Raw genomic sequence first — 22,931 nt, forward strand, 5'->3', positions numbered from 1 at the left:
ACACATGCCAGACCTATCACTACAGACCCTTTCTTTTGCCATCTCATTTGAACCCTGTAATGTTGTTACTAGTATATAGTAAATAGGGAAATGTCAGCAACTAGTTACAAAACTCAGTCTAAAACCTCTCATTATTTCTTGCCAGATGCTGAAGATTCTCCTGTCAAGAAAAATTTTGCTATTTCAAAGACTGTTTCATCAGACTTAACAAATCCACAAGAATTAGTAGCCCTTCGCTGGGATCATTAGTTGTTTTTTTTTGGGTAGTAGGTTTTTGGATTTTCTTAAGTGGTTTTTCCCATCAGCAGTACTCAGAATTGACATCTGACTTCAAAGCAGTTTAAAGACCATTAGGACCACACTGTGACATTGCTGAGTCTAAATTCCAGAAGATATTGGGATGTGCCTATTACACCATATAAGCTCTCTTTATTCACATCTCTCAAGTCATTATGCATACCAGGACCAGCATAGACAGATGTCTCAAATAAAGGATGAGGGAAGTATATTTAATGGGATAAAACACTCAAGAGAAGACAACAGATGACATTATTTATAAACAAACTGGCATCGTGAGCTGTACAGTGGGAGTGATCAGAAACAATGCTCACTCATTTTTGGATATTGTCAGACAAGTCAGCAATATTGTTTTACTCAACAAAAAAGTTTGAAGATCTCTGTGGGTGTCAGATAGGTATTAATAACTTATGGGTAAACATCACAGGAAAACATAAATCTGACACTCAGCCTCTCTTTTTGCCAGGATAGAAAATGATGGAGCAGATGGTTTGTTCAGAAACTGCAGCCTTTAGGAAGAAGCTTGTTTGTAAAACTGAATATATTTTGCAAAGATGTGGAAATTTTTGTCCTTAGGAAGTTTTCAGTGATAACAAGAGGACAGGAAAGTCAGCACACAATTCCAGTTCAAAAGGAGTATCTACTCTACCTTTTTTTTTTTCTTTTCACAGGTTATAGCAGTCCAGTGCAACAGACCATAATTAAGCATCTGGACAGGTTTATGGAAGTCTTGCTCTCAGAAAAAGACGCATGTCATTATACTCCTACTGCAGTGATGATGAATATGATTAGCAGAGTTTTTGCAGATGGTACAGTTGTTTTCTTTACATGCCCCCCCCTGCCCCTGGCTGCACTTGTGAAATAATTTCCCAATCTGCCAACCCGTATTTTGTGGTACAGTCCTGTCTTTCAGCCCCTTCCAGCACAGAGATTAAAAAGTCAGCTTAACTAATTAGCTTGTAAAAATATTATGGAGTTTTGCACACAGCTTCATGACTATTTTCTTCATTAAATTCTGAACATGTGTCAGGGGACTGACAAAATCTATACAGGTATATAAAAATACACATAAAAATACATGTAGATGATCATCACTGGATCCCAATATCATCAGGGAACATAGTGGCTTGCTAGGACCATAGCCAAGTACCATTGTTTAACTGTTCTGAGCACAGATCATAGCAAAGGCCTACACACAACCTGTACATCATTGAAAATAATAAAATAAAATTTTTTTAAAATGACATTTTATCAGGCCCAGATAAGAATAGAAACCAGTGTCCTTCATGAGCCTCCTGATGAGATACAGCCTGGTTTTGTGAGAGCAGACCCAATACATGTACCCAGGTACTCAGCCCAAACATTACAGGTTTGGGGATTTTCTTTTATATACATTTTGTCATACCTCTTACTTGTTGAATTTATCAGAGGCACATGTTTGTAATCAGCAAGACACCACACCCAAGAAATCAAGTTGCAGGGAGACACAAGGTTGTATTGGCTTGACTTCAGACTCATTAGTTTAGGCTGGGTGCCACAATAAACACTTTCATAGGAATTCCAATAAATTCAGACCATGGAGGAAAAACTTAATTGTTAAGACTATGCAGAGGGTAAACAAAAACAGTGCCACCAGTTTTCAGCTTACAGCTTGTCTTGACAACCATTGCCTAAAGCCTGAGATATTTAGCCTGTGTTCCATCTGTGAGAGGAGCCTGGCCTTTTCACTGGCAATAGCTGTACCAGGAACCTGTGCCCAGCCTCCATTTATTTCTGCCCCAAACACAAACAATATTATTCCAGTCAGTTCATCACGTTATCTTTACATGGGAAAACAGGAGAGAGAATGATTGGGAAGACAATTCAAGGATTCCTAGCAAAAAACGTAAAGTTCTTCTCTTTGCTGAGGAGAAATGCTACAGTTTTTCACTGTAACTTTAGGTCTGCCACTTCAGTCATGGTTGAAACAGTACCTGCAGAACAAGGTTACTTCTATTCTTTGAAATATACAGTGCCGCAGAACTGTTCCCAGAAATAGAGCCCAGGCTGAAGGAGGAATTACAAATCCTAATAAAATACCTGAAACCTTTTCCTTTTTTTCTTTCTGTTCTTCAAGAAAAAGATGATCCTTCCAGAGGGCTTTTTTTTTTTTTTTTTTTCTGAACTATAAAACCAACAGAAAATATGTATAACTGTAGGGAGCTATAAACTGCTCATATGCTTTCTCCCAGCTTTAATCAGAGGGGAAAACACACCCTCTTTGCCATATTTCAGGGCTGCAGAAGCTTTGATGTCTGGAGCTCTGCCAGCTCACAGCACCTCACACTCCAGCCAGGACCCCGGTGTTTGTGGCAGACCCACAGCCACTCATAACTGTCTTCCCAGGCTGCCAGTGCTTCCACCTTCCTTTCTGAAAGCCTGGACTCACAGTGCACTAAAAATGAGCTGAGGTTTGTGCTAAGCTCACCCTCCTTTATCAGATCTGAGTCTTGGAAGGCAGTGGCCCACAACAGGTGGCAGCTGTCCAAAACAGCCAACCATTTGATGGGTCCTCTCCTCCTAGGAAAGGGTACAGAGGAGGAGAGAAAGGGCTACAAACACAAGAAGGGAAGCATGGAGAGAGCAGGCTGACAGCTGGAAGCCTTTTGCTTTGTTGCTTCATAGGTGCATGTTTGCACTTTGGATGATAAGCTCACACATGAATACTTTGAGACTGGATTCTGCAGTTGGTGGCCTCAGTATGGAGGGGACTTGGACCATGTCTTGTGGCTCTTATAAACTTAGTGGCAAATAGAAAGGTGTCTGAAAATAGCGGGGCTTGCTTTTCAGATGAGGGTGTTTTTACATGCCTCCTTTTCTCTCAACAGAAACAGGGTACCCTGCTAAATTGGAGACTGAGCATTTTACTTCTTTTAAATGAAAGGAGGGAGCAGTAGAAGCATGCTTATAAGAAAGAACAGACAGGATTTGTAGTGTTCATAAAGCCAAAAGCTAGGAAATTAGATAAAAGAAAACTATCACGGTTATATTCTTATGAAGACTGAAACTGAGATTGAGAAGTTCTCTAAGTGAATTATGATTTACTGGATAACGGATACAGAAAAATTTCACTACCACTACCTATAAAACTGCATTGGTTTTTCATCAAGTAGCTCTGTTTTAGCCCATCTAGTTGATGAACATTCTTCTCAACTAGCAAATATAAATGACTTATGGGGATAATATTTCAATATATGATGACATTGCTATACCTCGGATTCTTTTAAGATCTGGGTTATTAAATATTAAATATCAAAGCTGTAAATTATTGTAGCAGCTTTATACAACTAAATTAAATTCAAACAAAACCTAATTTCCTTAATCATTGACTGTAATCCTCCAGGAACATATGCTATTAACTCAGCTACAAATGGCATAGAAATTGTATGACTTCAGTTAAATTATTTTATATCAAATTCTAATCCAGGGCAGAGTCTTCAGTAAATCTCCTGCAGGGATTTTAATGCTTCTTCAATCATATTGGCTCTTTACTAGAGAGCTAATCTTTTTATACTCTGTTTTTTTTCACTCCTTTATCCATTTCCTTCACACCCTTACTGAGCTATAGCTAGTACCTTCTATCGCATATCATATTTTGAAAGATTTGGCTTTTCCCTCTTGAATTTGATCAGAAATAGTTAGGCTTTCACTTAAGACAGAATTGGATAGGTTTTTTTGTTTCACATGTACGACTAAATCATTCCCATTTGTTTCAACATGTATGTTAATTGCCACTTGTGGTGATCTCTTTATAAGGCTGTCATAATTATTCACACTTTGCAGTCAAGCATTGAGAAAGCAGAACAATCTCCTCTTCTTTAAGAACCCTATGCAAATAAAACTAAACAGATTTAATTTAGCAAGAAACTTCCTTAGAGACTCAAGACAATGACTGGATAATAAAGAAACAAACCCTAGAGCCCTAGGAGGTAAGACTTGAAGAAACCTCCAGAGATCATCTAGTCAGCCCTCTATCCCAAGTGATCAACTAAACTGCTGTCATCCCTGACAGATGTTTCCCTAAACTGTGCTTAAAAGCCTGCGACATGGACATCTCTCTCCACAATCTATTTCAGTGCTTCACTGTCCTTCCTAGCAAGATATGTCTCCAGAAACCTAACTGCATAATTTTTTCCTTTTTTCCTCTTTAAGCCTTTCACTTCCTTCCCTCTGCTTTGGGACTGGTGAACAGGCTATTCCTGAACACATGGCCACTTCCATGTCCCCTCACTTTTCTTTTCTCTACACTGAATGATGTATCTTATTCTTTCCTCAGTAGTCTTGTCCATTTCTGGACATTCTATCCTGTCAGCTTTCCCTTGGAAAAGCATTACTAGAATTAGGGCAGTTTAGTGAGGTTTTCCCCAGCACCAAGGAAGGCAGAAGAAAGAACTGAAATTTGGAACATTACAGGTCTGTTTATACATCCCAGTGTGCCTCCTTCACAGCAGAACACACTGCTGACTCACATTGAATTTATGACCCATTCTCATCCCTGGTCTCTTCCAGCTTAATACCCTATAATTATTTCTTTATGAATATTGTTAATCAAATCTTCAGAGTCTCTTGAACAGAAGGCAACTAGCCATTACCCCCAAATTTCACTGCCTAAAACATCCCATTTTGTAAGCAAGAGAAGTAAATTCTGAGACTCTTTGTTCAGAGCTCCCACAAAGAGGAAAAAAAAAACAAAACACCCTAAAACAGAACAAAAAGACACTGCATATTATCACAAAGTCTCACAGAACTTTTGTTCTGGAATTCCTGCTCACAAGATTTCCTAAGCCCTGCACTCCAGTTTAAACTGGAGTCCCTCCAGGTGCTTGAACAGGGGTCTTGTAATTCTATAAGCTCTGCAACCTGACAAGGATGTCACTTTAGCTATCTGAAACAGAACCATTTGTTTAAGTAGTTTCCTACTATAGAAACACTCCTGCCCTTCCCCACTGGTTCCTCCCTCACTGAGCCAAGGTAGGGCAGCACTTCAGCTAAGGCCTTCCTAAGTACACAAGATGGACACTGGCAGGTTTCAGCTCTGTATCTACTTGCCAGTGTGACCCTCCATCACTGCTGACTCACGTTCAGCTAGTGAACAACCTCCAAGTCTAGTTTGTTTTTGGGAACTGGTGCAATTTCACATTTCTGACAGTTATGGAGTCTGCTTAGTGCAATCAGCACAGTGACTTGGCCTAAAGGCAGGAATTATTCAACGCAAGCACAGAGATCCTGTGGCACAGTTTTTAAAGTGCCAGATTCCCTATTCCTGCAAAAAGAAGGTCACTGGTGCTGGGGGCACAGTAAGGTTTAACATTTCTCAAATGCATTAAACGTGCTGCAATTGGCTGTTACGCGGCAGAGCTGTGCAGTAGATCTTGCCAAGGTGTCTTGGATGAAAATCCCACATAGTGTGATGCATGTTCACACCACTGTGTCCAGGCTTTGCCAGAGTACAGCAGCTCCTGCAAACATTAACTCTCAAAGGTTCCCAAACACAGACCAGAGTTTCCAGAAAAAAAAAAAAGAGACAGAAAGAAAGAAAGAAAAAAGGTAGGGAAAGAATATATCATTACTAGAACACTACAGACAGACACAGGTCTTGCTTTCAGCTTGGATCCAACCAACTACAACCCACTCTGGATCAATTTCTTCAGACATCAGAAAATCTCTACTAATGCAGCCATTTCAGGTCAGAGCAAAGGTCCATCTAATTCCTCTGTCTGCATTCCGCCTTAGACCTAACTCCATCCTCAGGGAAAGAGTACTACAACAAGGTAAACAAAGTTTCTCCCTCAAGAATTCTCTAGCCCATGATCACCTAGCCTGACAAGTCTAAGATGCACATCAGTAGAAACTATGAAAGAATTTAACTGATGGAACACTAGAACATAAAGAGTCAGAGAAAAAAAAAATCCTAAAAACCCCCTTCTATAAGGTTCTGTGCAGGAGTCAGTGGTTTCCCATACTACAGTGTACATCAGTACTCATGCTAGGACTCCACTGCCCCCAGCAATACCACTCCCTGAGGGCTTCTGTGCCACCTGGCTGTCCACTGACCAAACAATTCCCTGGCAGACTTCCTAGTCATGACATGTTTCAACAGATAACAAACATTTTAGTTACTGTGTTTTATTGCTAATTGTCCCTCACACTCCTTCAGCCAGCCCTACCATGCTTGTCCATGCTAGAGTTCATAATTTTTTCAGTTTTCTTCAGCTGGGACAGCATTTCAGCTTCTTGAAGAATGCCTTCTTGCTCCTGCAATCTCACCCTGCAAATGCTGGCTTCTTCTCACTCTTTCTCAAGTTTCCCTTCATGCACAGTTATTATCTCTGCACTTCCCATGTGATTCACAGAAGCAATATCCACACTCCCTGCAAAGAGCTAGGTGTTCCATCTGTCTTATTTTCAACATGCCTGCTGATCTGTGTCTAGTTTTCTTTTTTGAAGCTGAGCAGAGCAATGGTAGAGAACTCTGGCTTGCCTTACTCCTGAAAGGATGCCAAATCTAAGCACGTTTAGATCCCCCTTTCAGGGGACCTCTTCAGCTGTGACTCCCTACATCATATCCCATAAACCACTCAGGATTCAGGTCAAACAATGCCTTCATGGGTTCCTGAACCAGCTGCTCCACAAAACAGCCACTGAAACATCTAAAAATGTACTCTGTGAAGTCTGGATGCAATCTTTGCCTCTTCTAGGCCAAAGAAATGAAGATGTCCATGAGTATTTCCCCCTCTACTCAGCCTGTTGTGCTGCCATTGTGGTCCACCACCAAGTAGTCAGAGTCAATATTCTATCTCCTTCCTACTTAAGTTTGGGACTTTCACTGATATGAAGTTTGTATTGTTCATTGATGATTACCTTGTTAAGCATGATTACCTTGTTAATTAACAATTACCTTGTTAAGCAGTTCAGGTCCCACATGTCTTCAATAGGCAGAATTACTTAGCTCCCAGCAAAGCTCTCTGCATCCTTCCTGAGCACAGTATCATGAGAATCTTGCACTGATCATCTTTCCAAGTTTTGTGACATCTGTCTGCCCTGTAAGGATCTCCATGAACAATAGGACATACCAATCCCCCAAGTCATTTGACATGAAGCATTCCCACAGAGCAATATCTTGTTTAAACAATCTCTTCAATGTGTCTGCTCCCGGTTTCCTCTTTAACTGCATTTGACCTTAACACCAGCGGAAGGGCTGTGAACCAGCAGCACCCAAGGCACGACAAGGCAGGGTGGCTATTGGCAGAGATTATCTATAGTAGGTCCTTGACTTAAATTCATTTTCCTCTGAGCATGAGGAGCTTGATTTTGTTCCTTCAAAAAGGCATGTTACACAGTCCATTTATTTACTCAGGCATTTCCCAAGCGAGTCATCTCTACTGTGGAATGGACTTTTGTTTTCCTTTTTTTTCTGGGCAGGGTTAAAGTAAAGAAGTCTTCCCTTATCCCCCGCCCCCAAGGATATCAGCAGGCCAGCACCAGCACTTCATAAAGGAAGAGGCTTGGCTTTGCAGTAAGGAAAATTTGGATCTTAGCAATTGAGGAAAAATACCTTCTTAGAAAGGTCACAACTCTCAGAAGAATATCTTGTGTTTAAATAGGATAGGATTGTTTAAAATTAACTCTAGGAAATTAGGACCTCTGAAACACCACAGTACTTTACATGGACTTGATTCTCCACTTGCATTTTATAATTGGCTGTCTCAATTTAAGTGCTTTGGCAGTAAATTAATACAAAACTGAAACAACACAGTGCCAATTTTGACCAAGATGAAATTTCTCTTTGATTACCCAAGTGTAAATTCTGATACAATTTATATTCTATGAGAAACATTAAGGAAATTTGAAAACAAATTCTATACTTCTTACACTTTCCCACAGGATACAAAAAGTCCATCTAGAGGTAACTGACCCAACAGTCAAACTTCAGTGCATTTTTTTGTATATGCCTTGACCAATTCGGTAAAATTAGTGTTAGCCCAGATTTCATCCCTGTTTCTGGAGTTCTGCACCTGGCCTGCTTCATAGTCCTGAAGCAGGGTGTAGATCATACAATAGAGTGGTTTGACTAGATTTCAGATTCTGACTTGTGCTGCACAAGGGATTCACACAGTATTGAACTAAACATAGAAGTTCTGCTTTCTATATTGCAATATTAAACGATTTTAAAAGCTCCCAAACATGAATTCTCTTTCAGGGAGAGCAGAAAGAGGGGCTTGGTTTGCACTGTCAGAAATGCAGTGGAGCTTTCAGCAAAAACGATTCAGATTAATAACGTGCCTTTCATTGTGCCTTTGCTGGAAATGCACGAGGCGAAAGCAGCAAGTGGGGCTGCAGAGCGATGGTAAATGGGCGAGAGGGAAAATCTCGCCGCGCTCGGTCCTTGAGCCGATGATAGAGGAGACAGAAACAACGCTCCCCACCCCTGCCTCGGGCCGGCCAGGGCTGCGCCGAGCCTGCAAACCGAGCAGCATGCAAGCGTGTCTTTTTTTTTTTTCTTTTTTTTTTTTCCCCTTCAAAAAGTTTACAGGAAGTCTGGGGGAGGGGCGATGCTGTTTCTTTTTTGTTATAATGGGCCCCTTTGTGGAGATGGAGGAGGAGAAGCGATCTGTGTGCCGGCGAGGCGCGGGCTGCCCGGTGCCTGCCAAGGTAACTCGCCAGGGCTCCTAAGAGCGGCGGGCCCCCGCGGTGCGGGGCGCAGGGAGGGGGTGCTGCGGCATGGAGCTCATGGTGCTGCTCAATGCCCTGGTCACTCGGCTGCTCTTCGTGTTGCACTCACTCATCGGGGTTTGGAGAGTGACTGCCGTGAAGAAGGAACCCAAGTACTGGCTGCTGGCATTGCTCAATCTTCTCCTGTGCCTGGAGACAGGGCTCACCCTCAAGTTTAAGCAAGGCAGAGGCTACAAATGGTGAGCATATTCCGCCGGAGCCCCTCTTGCTTCTTTGCATGTACCTTGCTGCAGATACGAAGCTGCCCCCGAGAGCAGGGGCTGCCCCGGCCCGGCACTGCCCGGCGCTCAGGGATCGCGTTTGCTCTGCGGCTGCTCCCGGGAGGCAGGGATGGAAAGCTGGTAGAGTTCGGCTAGTCCACTGCCAAACAGAGGGCTTTCAGGAGGGGCAATTGTACAGCAGACTACGCGGGAGCCGCTCTGTGCGGCTGTGTGCGCCTCTTGCTGCAGTCAAGCGGTGGATGCTGTGGGTTGGGGGCACCTCCTGAGCCACAGCGGGCTGGGGCTGCGCGCTGCAGGGGCACAGCGTGCCGAGGGACCCTGCAAATGCCCCGCATCTTACACCCGTCCTGCCGTGCCCTGCATTGCACCTCCTTCCCTAGGACTGGATGCCCTTTCTCTCCTCCGTGCAACAGTGCTAACACCACGCTACTGCATGAAGCTAAACTTGGTAAAAAATAAAAGATGAGTAGCAACCACTCTTTTGATATAGCAAGAGTGGCTTAACTATTTGGATTTGAGAGGCTGTTCCAGAGGGGAACTTTGATGCGTGAAAGGCTTCCCAAGAAATGAACAAAAAAGTTAGTCATAGCAGAGCTTGGCCAAGCACATGGGGTTTTACATGCATCTAAAGAATTACTGCTGTCATCTACAGCTCATCAGCACTCAGGCGGCCAAAATAAAATGCTCTGAGAAAAGGAGGCGGTCGTGTAACTAATTGTCAAGACTTCACTAGGACCTTTTATTGTTAAAAACTCAAACTGCAGGCAGGCCTTGAGACAAATCCAGGACTAAAGAGCCCTGGAGTATTTCCATGTTCTTAAAATCCTGCCCATTGCAACCTGTGAAAGTCATTATAACAGAAGGAGTGTTGTGTGACAATTCACACACGAGTTCAATGCTCTAAATTTGAATGTCATAAAAGCAGTGATAAAGTCTGGGACACTGGAAAATTGAACAGCACCAGAGCCCCAAATGCAGTTATGAGATAGGCAGAAACAATTATTTTAGGAGAGGAGGCAGCAGCAGAATCTTCATGAAGGAGCACTTGCAATGGAGCTTTTGAAAAATTCAAACAAAAATAGAAACCAAAAGCAGATCCATGTTAGATGCATACACAGAAGACTGGGCTAAATTAATCTAGAAGAAAATTTTGAAAATTGATGTGGTCCAACACTTTAAGCAGCAAAATAAAAGTACATATATAGGTGAGAACTGTAGACAAATGGCCAGCATCTATTTGCATCAGGATAATTTTCTGCTCCAGTGGAAAACAGTCACAGAATAAACATCATCAGCATTTGTAGAAACAACTCCACAGGCAATCACCAATCCAAGCAAGGGGCAGACTGTGCAGCAGGACTCCTGCCTCCAACACCTTCATACTCTCTGTTCATTATTGACAGAGAACTGTTACTTATTACACCAGCATAAAACATTTAACAGCACATGTGGAAAAAAAGTCTTCTTGTGAGCCTGGCCATGTAATACTTCCTCTAGATTGCTCCTTCTGAAAGAAAGGCAGGGTTAAAGCCCCTGAAGTCTCTTGGTCTGATGTGGTATCATTAGCTCAGTATTGCTAACCTGCCAGCTGGATGGATTTTTCATGTGCTGAAGTCTTACAGGAAATACTGTAAAATGTTAGTTCTTCCATTCAAATTAGAGGTGTGTTCTCTCCCAAAATAACCAGGCTAAAACCCCACACAATCACTAGCCTTTTTTTTTTTTTAGGGGAAAAAGGAAAGCTAACAACAACAACGAAACCCACTGTCAAAACACACAACACCCCCTCAACCCTGAAAAACAAACAAAAAAACACAATTAAAACCCAAACCATCTTAGAGGGGATAGTTTGAAACGTTTCAGAGCAGTTCAGCAACCCAGTAATTTCCCTAAGCAGCAGGATATTTTGTTTTCCTCAATACTTAATCTTCACTGGAAAAGTCATGATTACCAAAATAAAGGTACATTCAACATAGGGACAAACAGTAAATCAACGACATTTGGCCAAAATGTTGCTGCAGTTGCATACTTATAAGCAGCTGAAATTCCTTGCAGAATGTGCCATTGGCAGGATAAAAGGAACCAAGAAAATGTCCTGAATTGGACCCCACTGCCCAGTCCCAGAGCATTGCAGCAATGCACAGTCCGTACTGCAGCATGCAGAGCTAGATGGAAAATTTGTGGCACTGCACCTCATTCCTACTCCAGAAGTACAGAATGGCCAAAAAAGCCCACCTCAATCAAATGTCATGTGCTTAATAAGAAAAGAGCAGCAATTCTCTCTCACAAGAACCACTACTTGCAGGAGTCATGAAACCTCTCCATTACTTCTGAATAAACCCAGCTAAAGAAGCTGAAGATAATAAAGCTTCATCAACATCAGTTATTGTGCTAGTTTTATTTGAATAAATGATTTTCGTGGGTGCACTGGCATTTGGCCAGCACCAACCCATCACAATTATATAAAAGACTGGCAGGGAGTGAAGAACCAGAAAATTCTACCACTGACTAGCACAAGTGGGGAAACAAGGACAAGACTCAATTTCATAAACCCATTTTAAATGTACATCCTGCAACTAAAAGATCTCCTACTAAAGCAGTGCTTGTTTTGGGCAAACTGATGCTATTTCTACCTTTTCTGTTTCAATGCACAGGATTGTGAGCAACCTTTATCTCAGCATCACTCAGTGAAGTGACTCAATGCACTGATTCACTCTTCATTAAATCAGAAAGAGCATGTTAGCAAAAGGCTTTTTAAATACAGAAAATGCTGTGATAGAAACGCCAACAAAGTTCTTTTGGTCAGTTCTTAAAAAAGAAATTTTTAATAAATTTCCATATATGACCTTAGACGGAGGTACAGGTAAACCTATTATTTATAATACTCATACAGCACAGCAATCCAGCAAGAATTGCAATTCTTATTTGCACTTACCCTATTTCTTAATATTCCATATGGTAGAGCCACAAGATATCATATATCCAAACATTATCTGTGTTGGAAAGCATTTATGATGTATCATAATACCAAGATATCTTTTCTTTTCTTTCACAGGTTTTCACCCGCAATATTTTTATATCTGATTTGCATAGTACCATCACTATGGCTACTAGAAATTCATCATGGGACTCAGGTATTTATTATGAGACAAGATGGACTAGCTTGAAATGGATGCATTATTTGATGGTTTGGCTTCAGGCATGCAGACAGAAGTCTGCTAAGCCTTGTTCCAGTTCTCTCTTTCATATTGGTGGGTGTCCCAGTCTGGCTACAGCTATATTATGACTATTGTGCACTTCCTAATTATCTGATAATGAGCCTCTTTTCTAGCTAAAAATGAGACCATTTATTTGTATTTATATGAGAAACTGAGGACTACAAGTTTGAAAAACACAGCCTTTCATCCCCAGGTTACCAGCATGAATCTTGCTCAGTAGGGTAAAAGATCTTCATTGCTTTAGAGGCCTTTGCAAAATAAAGTGAGTTTCACAGTGTTTAAAAGCAAATGCCACAACTTCAAGCAAGTCAAAATTGAGACAGGAATCAGTGAAAGGGGTCTTAAACTCAGGTTACCTCATGTTTGCTGCAACACAGGAGAACACACAGATTGTTACCACAGCTGGAAATATGTCTGATAGGGTTTATATCCTTCCTTTCTTTGTGCTGCGTAATAATCTAGGAGAGGGGGGAGCTGGATTCCAATTCAGGACTAAAGAACATGGTAAAATTTTTAAGGGCCAGTTAGGGCCAGAACAGAGCCACTTCACCCAACAGGTCTCATTGAGTCAACGTCATGCAGGCTAGCTTCAAGCCCTTATAGCACTTCCATGCAGTGAAAAGGAAATTTTGCCTGTGCCAGTATTTGCATATACACAGTGTCCTACATTCATACCAGTAAAGGTTCTGATTGGAACAAGAACAAAAAGTAACAGAAGAAAATACATAAATTAGACTAAAAAGACCTAGTGCCTCATTTTCTCCTTTGAAACATTGTTAGAGTCCACAGAACCATAATCAAATATTCAAAATTGTGTTTACACTAAAAATGCCTCAGGCTTTTTCTAAATACAGCAGCAGGAATTTATTGTCTTCTTGTTTTCCCAAATCTCCTTAAACAGTCACAGACAGGTAATGTGGATATTGAGAACATTTGTCATAGTTAAATCTGGTCCAAGAAACAGGCTAATTCTGTAGTGAAAGGCAGCAGTTTATTTCCCAAAATGATGTTAGAACATGTCATACTTTGTTCATATTGATGTACTGCTATGGTGAATTAAAGAGGGAGTATATCAAGTTAACAGCTTAGTTTATACCTGGAGAGATAGGATAGAGAGTTCTGGAAACACACAATCTAACAGATTCAAAAACAATACCTCCAGAAGGGGAGCAGCTTTCCTAGCAATTAAACACAGCACCCAGACTAGCACTACTATAGATACTGATGTATTCCAGGGATTTCATTATTTAAATGCAAACAGAATGGGTAATTATGTGATGACTAGATCCACACTTTTAATATATACACTATGAAAACAGTGTGTGGTCTTTAAGGCAGTAGAACTTTGATCTCGTGTTGAATCTTTACCAGGAAGCATCAGCTGCTTGTGTCAGTGCTGTTATTTAAAGCAGGTGCTAATAGGCAGGCTCTCTTCCTGAAGACAGAGGCAATTCTGCCTCTGTGTACTGCAGAACTGGACATATAATGCCATTCATATATCAAGGGTGAAATACTGACTGCGTAGAAACTACTGCTTTGTGGGAACGTATTTGGGGGAAGAGATGATAAAGTCAATTGAACTGTACAGAGAGGAAAAAATTGCTGTTTGCTGTCAAGCAAATTGAAACCACTTAATCAATTAAAAAACCCAAACATTCTTCCATAATAATGTTCAGGATCTCAGGGCTCTGTTACCTTTGCAAATGTCTAGTGTGCCACTGCCACAGAAAGCAGTAACTGACCAGCTTTTATAGGGCTTACCCAACTACCAGGGCTGTAGTCAATACGGCCTTCCAGTCAGGAATAAGACAGATGCTTGGTAAACCTTGTAGTTATTTTTAACCGCCTTAACTTGAACATTTTGGGAATATAGTGAATATTACTGTCCATTCCCTCTGCCTCATTCTGCAGTGGGATTCTCTTACCAGCTAAAATTATACCATAATGAGTGTTTCAAAGTGATCTTACATCTTTCACCATTCCTTCCTTGCCATACCCATTATATTCCTCAATTTGGAAAACAACTTAGATAATCTTTTTTTTCATGTTTTACATTTCAGCTTTCCTGTATGAGCAAAATGAAGCAGTCAGGAGTGCTTTGAATTTCTGACATCACATGTGTTTCCATAGTGACAGCCACACTGTTTGCAGCAAAGCACAGACAGCAAGCCAGGTACCTGTTGCTTGGCAAAGGGCCTGCTCCAGGGAAGGGCTAGGCTCTTCCAAAATGTCCTCAGACTGACAGCCTCCATGCACATTAATAGGCTGAGGGTACTCCACCCTGATATTCAAGTGTCAATTTTACACCCCAATGCTGGCCCCATTATGAAAAGTTTTAGCTAACCTCAGCTTTATTTGAAAATAATAGATTGTGAATAAGATGCTAGCAGAAATTGCCTGAATTAGTTTGGCATTTCAGGTGTTCCTCATGCACTGGCAGTGAGTTTCTCTGCAGGATATGCACTGGGACATCACCATGTCATTCAACAGCGTTTTCATTTTGATTAGATGGCTTATGAATCAGGGGTATGTAAGCTTCATCTTAGAAGAAACAAAAGAAAGTAAGACAAGTAAGAATTGATACAAAATGTGTACAGCTTCTTCCTGTTTTATCTTTGGACAGAAAAAACCTTAAAACAACACCAGTTTTATTTAGCTTGGTACACAGTCAACACTTAGGATTAACTGAGGTCTAGTAGTAAAAAGGCAAACCATGTTTATCAAATGCCCATGAAACAGTAAAACAGTATTCACTTGCTTCTTGCCACATTCCCATTTAGTCACTGCACATCTATAAATCAATAAGTAAATATGCCTGGCACTAACAGTCCTATTTACATGCATATACATGATGTAAATAAAGGCTCTTCTCCAAATTTTCAAGTGAATCACTTCACAATCACCACTTATGAAATATTCAGAGAAGAGCAAACCAAAACAAGATATGAACATACTTAAATGAAAAAAACAGAAGCCTACTTAAAAAAAAAAAAAGAAAACAAAAAAGCAGGAGACTGGCTTTGCAGATGCAGATTTCCATTTCCTGCCTGGAAGCAATTGAGAAGAGCTATGGACTGGCCCTGAGCTTGCCAGTCAGTCCAAGATCACTGAGCCTTGCTCTGAAACAATAACCCACCTCTCAGCTGAAAGTACTCACAAAAATGACATAGAAGGAAAGACACCTACAATGTGAATTAATTTTCTTAGAAGTATTTCCTGCACCTTTGTGCCACAAGAGAAAAAGAGCTCCCCTGCAAGCCATGGCATGGTTTCTTCTGCCTCTTCTAGCGGTCAAGCTGCCGAGTCCTGCAGCTTCTCAGCCTTGGATGTGAAATTCTGTACAGGTTCATGGCTGCTTTTCTATTACCATGCCAGACCAGGCAAGGGGCCAGAGGGGTGAGCTTAAATGCAGACTTAATGACAAACCAAAGGCTGTCAGAGTCAGCCTTCCTCCTCCTGCACAGGTGAGTCATCCCTTGGCCCTACCCAGGCTACTTGTTGATCTTCACTTCTTAGTATTCTAGGGTGGTTAGGACAGTTATGCAGTAATTTTTAGGTTGTGGTCTCCTCAGCTGTGTCACACAGCCAGTGGAAGTAATTCAGCCTGCCTTTGACCTTGGGGTGGGTCTCCACAGACCTTAGGGTTTTTCTGTAGGCAGCAGATACAGATGCCTCTCCAGAGCACCAATTAAGTTACATTTCCAAAATATCCTCTGAACAAGCCATTCCCTCTCTCTCCTTTAGTTGAAGGGCAAACCCAGGGAGATTAGCCCTACAAGGCTGTAGCCAGGCAGAGAGTACCAGCCTCTCCATCTCACTGTTTCCATACCCAGAACTTTAGACTAAATGGAAATATCATCTTCCCCACATCTGTGTCAATCTTTCAAGACTCTCACACCCACTGTTCAAATAAAACAAGCATTCAGTTTAAGACTGTCTACTGCCAACTCTAAAAGCAACAAGCACTGACATTTTTTCCAGATTTTTCAAGTCACAGGAAATTTATCTACCATAAGGTCAGACAAGAAGCAGCATTTACCCAGATACTGAGCAACATTATCAGAGACCAAGCGAAGTATCAAAGTAGAATTTGAAATTTCCTGAAAAATGTTGCTCTTATATTGTCAGGTTTTATGCTGAACACAGCTACTCAGTATGCTCTTGAACACATTCCAATTGTTGCAGAAAATCAATCCCCATGCAATAAAATGGTGGGGGGCCCAGTGGAGAAATGCAAATAATCTGCAATTGTCTAGCAAAAATAGGACAGGATAAAAGTCTTTAGTAACAGCATGGTTTGATTTTCTAATTATCCTCTTTTTATTACAATGGAAAGAGATGTTACAGATTGTTATGAAGACACATTTTGGAGCCATGCCCCCCAACTGCTCCTGGGCCAGCCTTGGGTGTGAAGGTAGAAAGGCAGGACAGTGCTGCAGACAGAACATAGACCTACCACTGGTTTACTGTAGTTGGAGTAACAGTGTTTTAGCCAACACTCAATTTCCCAGATCACTGTGTACTTGCAGAAAGTAAAAATACCCTTTATTCTATTTCAAAGGGATAGAGAACAATACAAGTGTAGTTCTCTTAAATACTCCTTTATTTCACCCCTCATCCTATGAATTTCCTTACAAAATGAGGCACAGCAGGGGCAGGAGAGGGGAGAATACAACCCAAATATCCTACCTCATTTTCAGCCTTGAGGGAAGTCATACAGAAAAATGAAACAATGATGTTTTCAGAGAACTTTTCCTGGATAGCAGAAAAGAGAAGCAGATATTTTGAGAACAAGTTTGAATATAGGGCCTGACCATGACCAGTTTTTACTATATTTGGCTGTTTTAACCAAGGAGAGACCATGTAGGGAATCCAGTAGCAAGTTCAGGAGAGCTGCAAGGAGATCATATTCACAGGGTGCAGACTTAAGAGCACAGAGATGTCACCCACTCCAGTGGCCTTTGAATTTGCATCCTCTTCTGCAGTACAACCCTGTACTTTCTCAGCACCCTACCAACACATCACTCTTGTCCTCGTGAGAGGAATTCCTCCCTTCTGAAGAAGAGGGAAATTACATTAAGTGTGAGGACCTTTGTAAATATCAGATATCTTTCACAAATGAACTCTCTGCAGTTCAGCAAAACAGGACACAGCCATAGAGCACATCTGCTCCCTGGATAGGATGTTTACACATGTGTCATGTTTTTCTTCACAACAGTACTGTGGCAATGAGCCTGGGGCTGTTCAGGTCAATGTCAGCAATCAAGACTTCAATCAATCCAGAGAGAGCAGTCATGGAAGTGAGGGAACAGATCACCACATCATCCAGACGGTAGGGCACCTTTTCCTGTTTCTGGTAAAGGTCTTATGACAATTAGAGATAAGCACCTTGTGAGTAAAAAAAAAAAAAAAAGCCAAAACCCCAAAAATAAACTAAACAACCCAGGACATATATTATATTATATTTGTATTTATATTATATAATATATATTATATATATTTGTATATTATATATATTTGTAGTTTAGAAAACCACATTGCGAAAATACAGCATGCTGCATACTATTGTTGCGTAAAGAAGAGGCAACCCTACCATTCTCTTGTGAATCTCAGTAACTGAATTTAGAAAGTGCCTGGGTAATGAGTCTGCAAAGCATAAAGCTCAATTGAAAAATGAGAACAGGAGGAGTAGTACACAGAGAAAGATTTGATATTCCTAATCCAAAGTTCGTATTAAAGTGCCTTTTTAAACCAGGCCTGACAGATGGAAATTGTTTGTTCTCATACAATGTGAAAGAGAACAAAAGCAGGCTCAAAGACAAATACAGTCTCTGATGGTATCTCTAACATCAGTCACCTGAAGTTACAGTATATTATTGCTGTCTTTTAAACAGGCTAAAGTCTTTGTCAATCAGCTCTCCACAATCTGTGAGACTGTATGGACACTGGCCCTCCACCAGACTTTTCTACTGCTACTAGTAGTTGGGAGATGGCTTCTCCCCATTGGAGTTGAAATCACCCGGGATCAATTGTCTCAGCTGCTTCTCATGTTTGTGGGAACGGCAGCAGATATACTTGAATTTGCTAGTGAGACCTTGGACATTGAGGATGTTCGGTAAGGATTTTTTCCTGACGATATTTGTGTAATCTGCAGTGTTCAGACTGGTAAAACTGCATTTCCCATAGGAAACAGAAGGCTACATTGAAGGGCTCTGTGTGTCTGCTCTTGCCTTTCCCCCTGTCAAAGTCCTGTGAGCTTTGTCAGGGATTACTCATGTGTTGCCAAGCAGAGAAGCGTGTCACATCATCACAATGAAAGCGTTCAGAGAGCCAAATGAGCAGCCTAACTGCCAGGCAGTTAGGAGCTACAGGAGCTGAAACACTGCATACACAGTAAGCCTCCATTAGGTTAATGAATTGTTTCAGATGGGCAAGGAAGCAACTAGAGTTGGCTTAAGTGATTCATTTTCCAAGGTGCTTCTTTGGTTATCTCATGTGTGCTTCATGGTAGAGTGACAAAGTGTTCAAAGATAAGAAGAAAGGGAACGGCACAGTCTGGTGTGAATTTTCAACACTGTGATCTCTCCCAGAGAAAGTAAGCTCACCTCCCCCTCACACTGCTGAGAGATGAGCTGTGAACATCCATCATAAAGAAAGAGTCACAGAAGAGGTTCATCCTCTCTAACAAATACTATTTTATTTTTTGTAAATGTCATAGCAAGGCTTTTAGAGCAGGAAAAGAGTCCTTCCGAGAAGCTTCAGGCTTGCAATCACTACAAGGGTGAAAATATCCCCTCTGAGCCACAGAGTCTATTCTCATATGCTTATTATTAAAACATTAGCTTCAGCTCTTTAGTGTAATTACACAGCTGGAACATGTAAGCCTTAACAGCAAAAATCACATACAAAAAGGTGCTTCTGTTTTCCTTAGCGTTGCATTGTAAAAGCACACATAAATAAACCAATCACTGTTTCACTCAACTACCCTTCAAATGACATTCCAAACACTACAGGAAGCATTTTTGTGATCTCATAAGGAAACTGCATCTTCATTGTTACCACTTTTTCCCCTCCCATAGGAAGAATTACGCTCTCATAAATGCAATTCTTGCTGTATGGACCTGGAGTATGTTACAGTTTCCACTTGATCTTGCAGGTTAGTACTTGCACACAGACAAGAATAGATAAAAAATGCTCTTAAGTTTTTGCTGGTACATCTTGTGGCTGTGCACACACTACAGGTTGTACCAAGGACTTCTGGTGGAGAGGAATTCATATGACAGCATCTTTTGAAGAAAGCTCATTGTGGTTTCTTTTGAGGAAACACTTGTTTCTGGCTAACCTCTGATCTCTGTGATAGAGCTGTCTACATTCAGGAAAAGGAAAAAATGATTACACTATTGTGTTGCTCCAGCTGCCTGTTACTGCCTTAAACTTCACTATGTTAGCTCTCACATCAGAGCTGGTCTATTATATTATGCCTCAAATTTGGGTAGGTCCTCAACCCTATAGAGAGGCAGGCACTTGTGAACCGCCGAACAGCACAGGCAAAAGCGCAGGAGAAATTACCTACTCACTGGAGACCTAAAGGACCATATGATGTTGGGACTGTACACTGTTATCTTAATCTAAAAGGGCCAGCCATTCTGCCAGCTCAGGGCTGTGTTTGTTCTTGGGCAGAAAAGGCTTCTCCCTGTCCAAAAAGAACAATGAAATCTGTCTGGATTATCATCTGTTCCAACCATTTTGGCGTCCAATCACAACAAGTTTGCAACAACTGTAGCAGTCCAAAAATGCATTATCCTCAGTATCATCTATACAAAATAGATTTCTAGGCTGACACACTGACTAAAATAATAAATTACAATTCTTGAAATATTATTTTGTTCATTAGTCTTTTCTTCATGGACAGCGTTAGGCTTTGTTTCCAACAGGGAAGTTAGGAAAATATTTCAGCATTTCAGCTCAGCAGCTCACCTCCAAAAAAATCAGATGCAATCACATTTCAGCTTTATCATAGCTAAAATTCCTGCTACTAGTAAAATATATTCTATTAAAGATGCACAGCAGTCAAGTTTAAGAAAACCTCAACCAACCAAATAAGAAACATCCTATATACATCACCACCACACAAATAAATTCAAATAGCACTTAAACAATCTGTTCATTTTTTTCCTCTAGCTGTTGCTTTTCCACTTATTTAATTACATTTACCAGTTAAAAATTAAATTACTGAACACCTATTTCCCTGAAATTACTATGGGTACAGTTTATTTTAGGTGATTCTATACAGTTGCACAGATAGTACTTTTTGTTCAAGCATCAGAATGTTTATTTACATCAAACATGACGTAAAAGAAATTTTTAGGCACTTATGATTAGACTACAGCAGTGCAGTTAGGACTATTAAACAGCAATGGCACAGAAGCATATTAAAAAAATTAGCTGCTGCTGAAGCTTTGCCTAATGGATTTAGCAAATTTCTACATTTTACAACTCATTTTCCATTTGAGTCTCATCTCTTTCTCCCCCCGCCCCAGCATTACTCAAACAATAGAATTCTTTTGGCAAGCTGCAATGTTTGGCAGTTGTTACTGTATCACAAGTAGTAATGTTTTTTAAACCAATGAAATCTCCCTGTCCAAGAGACAGGTTAATTAAGCTTTGTGTATTTCCATTAGACACAGCCAAATTTACCCCCACAAACCCTTCTGATGCTCCTTCTCTGGCCACTACACCATAGAGAGCATTTGAGCCCACCATTACCACTTTTACAGCCAAGGGAAACCCATGCATGCAAGTTCCAGCATTGTGTGACATTGACAAGGCCAAGAACAAGTAACTGTGCCTCAAGCCTCACATGGCAGACAGAAACGACATAATGCTCAATATTGCCTGGCACTGACAGGCCTTATTCTTACTATAACATATGAAAAAGGCAAAGGCTATCTCGTGAACATTTTAAAAGCAATGTCTTAGTGTGCAAGAAAATGGAAGTGCTACAGCACTGGTTGTTCCTTTTCAGCACAGTTTTTTTTTCTTAAGGATGCATACCAGTCTGGCATGTTCATTTACCAAATAAAAGATCTGGGAAAGCTGTAAAGAATCATTAGGTGATCTCTTTCTGCTTTTTGTTGTAGACGTGTATAAATTCTGGTGTATTTGGGGCATACAAAAGGGGAAGTGGTATTTAATCCTGTTTGCCAGACCACATAAGTGCCTCAGGAGAGTTCAGTGTGTTTTGCTGAAAAACATCCCAGAAACTAGGTATGGTATAAGTTGCACAGTTTACAGGTGAATGCATTTATAACCCAGAGTACCCTGTATTGTGAGTGCCCTTTAGGTCAACCCTGGCTCCAATTCACAAAGTTGCTTTAACATGACTGTTTTCCTTGCAGTACAACATATTGGCTGCAAACCAAGCGCATCGGCCAGGCGGATCCCCAGCCTGCTGCTGTGCAGGTACAGTGCGGAACTCTGGAACATTGGCGTCAGCCTTTTCATACAGGATGGCCCCTTCTTCATTGTGCGTTCAATTCTGATGGGCCACTTCAGAATATTCAATCAGATGCTGGTATTTTTTACAGCTAAGAATATCTTAGTTGTGACTCTGCAGTTGTATCGGCTGGCAGTGATAACCTTAGACTTCCGTACCACCGTTCTGCAGAAGAGCAGGAAAGGAGAAGTCTGTTGCTGCCCATGTGAGCCTTATGAAGCTCGTGCTCATGCTACTGGTCGCCAAGAGAATGAAATGAAAGAGTTTGTTGCTTTTCCTCCAAAAGAGGAATCCCAAGCTCCATCAGAAGATCACTGAGGAATTACTGACTTGGAAGAAGTTGCATTTCCCACAGCTTCTTCAGAAGGGCTCCATCAGTTTCTATGATCAAATACATCTTGAGTGCCTAAGTCATCTTTTCCATCAAGAGAATATTAATTTCTTCTAAATTGTAGGGGAACTTTCTCAAGCAAATTCTTAGAAATGGGACCTTTTTAAAATTCCTTTATATGGTGGGTTTTAACTAGTTCCATATTATATTATTCACAGGGATTTTTGTAGCCATAGTTTGTAGTATCAAGAAAGGTTGGGAGCACTAACAAGATAGGTTATTACCGTTGGTGGCACTGTGCTGACCTATCTACTTGCCTGTATTCAAGTGGAAGGACAAGGTTGTCCTTTATAGGAAGCACAAAAGCATTGAGCTCTACTAGAATGGTAGGGCTATAACTACAGTGTGATGAACAATATGTTTGCCATGTACAGGAGGAACTTCAGCAGCAACAACCGTGCAGACATGTTAGTGATGTTACTGTGACATCAGAACACTGTTCATTCCAGAAATTTAAGGAAACCTTCTTCAGATGTTACCTCATCTTTGGCTGGATTCAGTTAAGAACTATGCAACACCATGAAACTACATACAAA

At 41.0% G+C, this 22,931-nt stretch overlaps 1 protein-coding gene across 1 annotated transcript; it reads left to right on the plus strand.

The window, feature by feature from the left end:
• The first annotated feature begins 8,917 nt into the window (after positions 1–8,917).
• Positions 8,918–22,406, plus strand: TMEM26 (transmembrane protein 26). The gene is made up of 6 exons (XM_041404829.1): positions 8,918–9,248; positions 12,346–12,424; positions 17,727–17,840; positions 18,403–18,623; positions 19,588–19,664; positions 21,907–22,406. Exons 1-6 carry the CDS (start codon positions 9,058–9,060, stop codon positions 22,320–22,322), a joined length of 1,098 nt encoding a protein of 365 aa, XP_041260763.1. The 5' UTR covers positions 8,918–9,057; the 3' UTR covers positions 22,323–22,406.
• Positions 22,407–22,931: the final 525 nt, after the last annotated feature.

The sequence above is a fragment of the Onychostruthus taczanowskii genome, unplaced genomic scaffold (assembly GCF_017590055.1).
Source record: "Onychostruthus taczanowskii isolate IOZ18803 unplaced genomic scaffold, ASM1759005v1 scaffold22, whole genome shotgun sequence".
Classification (NCBI taxonomy): domain Eukaryota; kingdom Metazoa; phylum Chordata; class Aves; order Passeriformes; family Passeridae; genus Onychostruthus; species Onychostruthus taczanowskii.

Excerpts from the sequence above, each read along its gene's own strand:
- TMEM26 (XM_041404829.1), top strand. The coding sequence starts at position 9,058 with ATGGAGCTCATGGTGCTGCTCAATGCCCTGGTCACTCGGCTGCTCTTC. Across the intron at positions 9,249-12,345 it reads CAAGGCAGAGGCTACAAATG|GTTTTCACCCGCAATATTTT; the intron begins GTGAGCATATTC and ends TTTCTTTCACAG. Across the intron at positions 19,665-21,906 it reads GTTTCCACTTGATCTTGCAG|TACAACATATTGGCTGCAAA; the intron begins GTTAGTACTTGC and ends TTTTCCTTGCAG.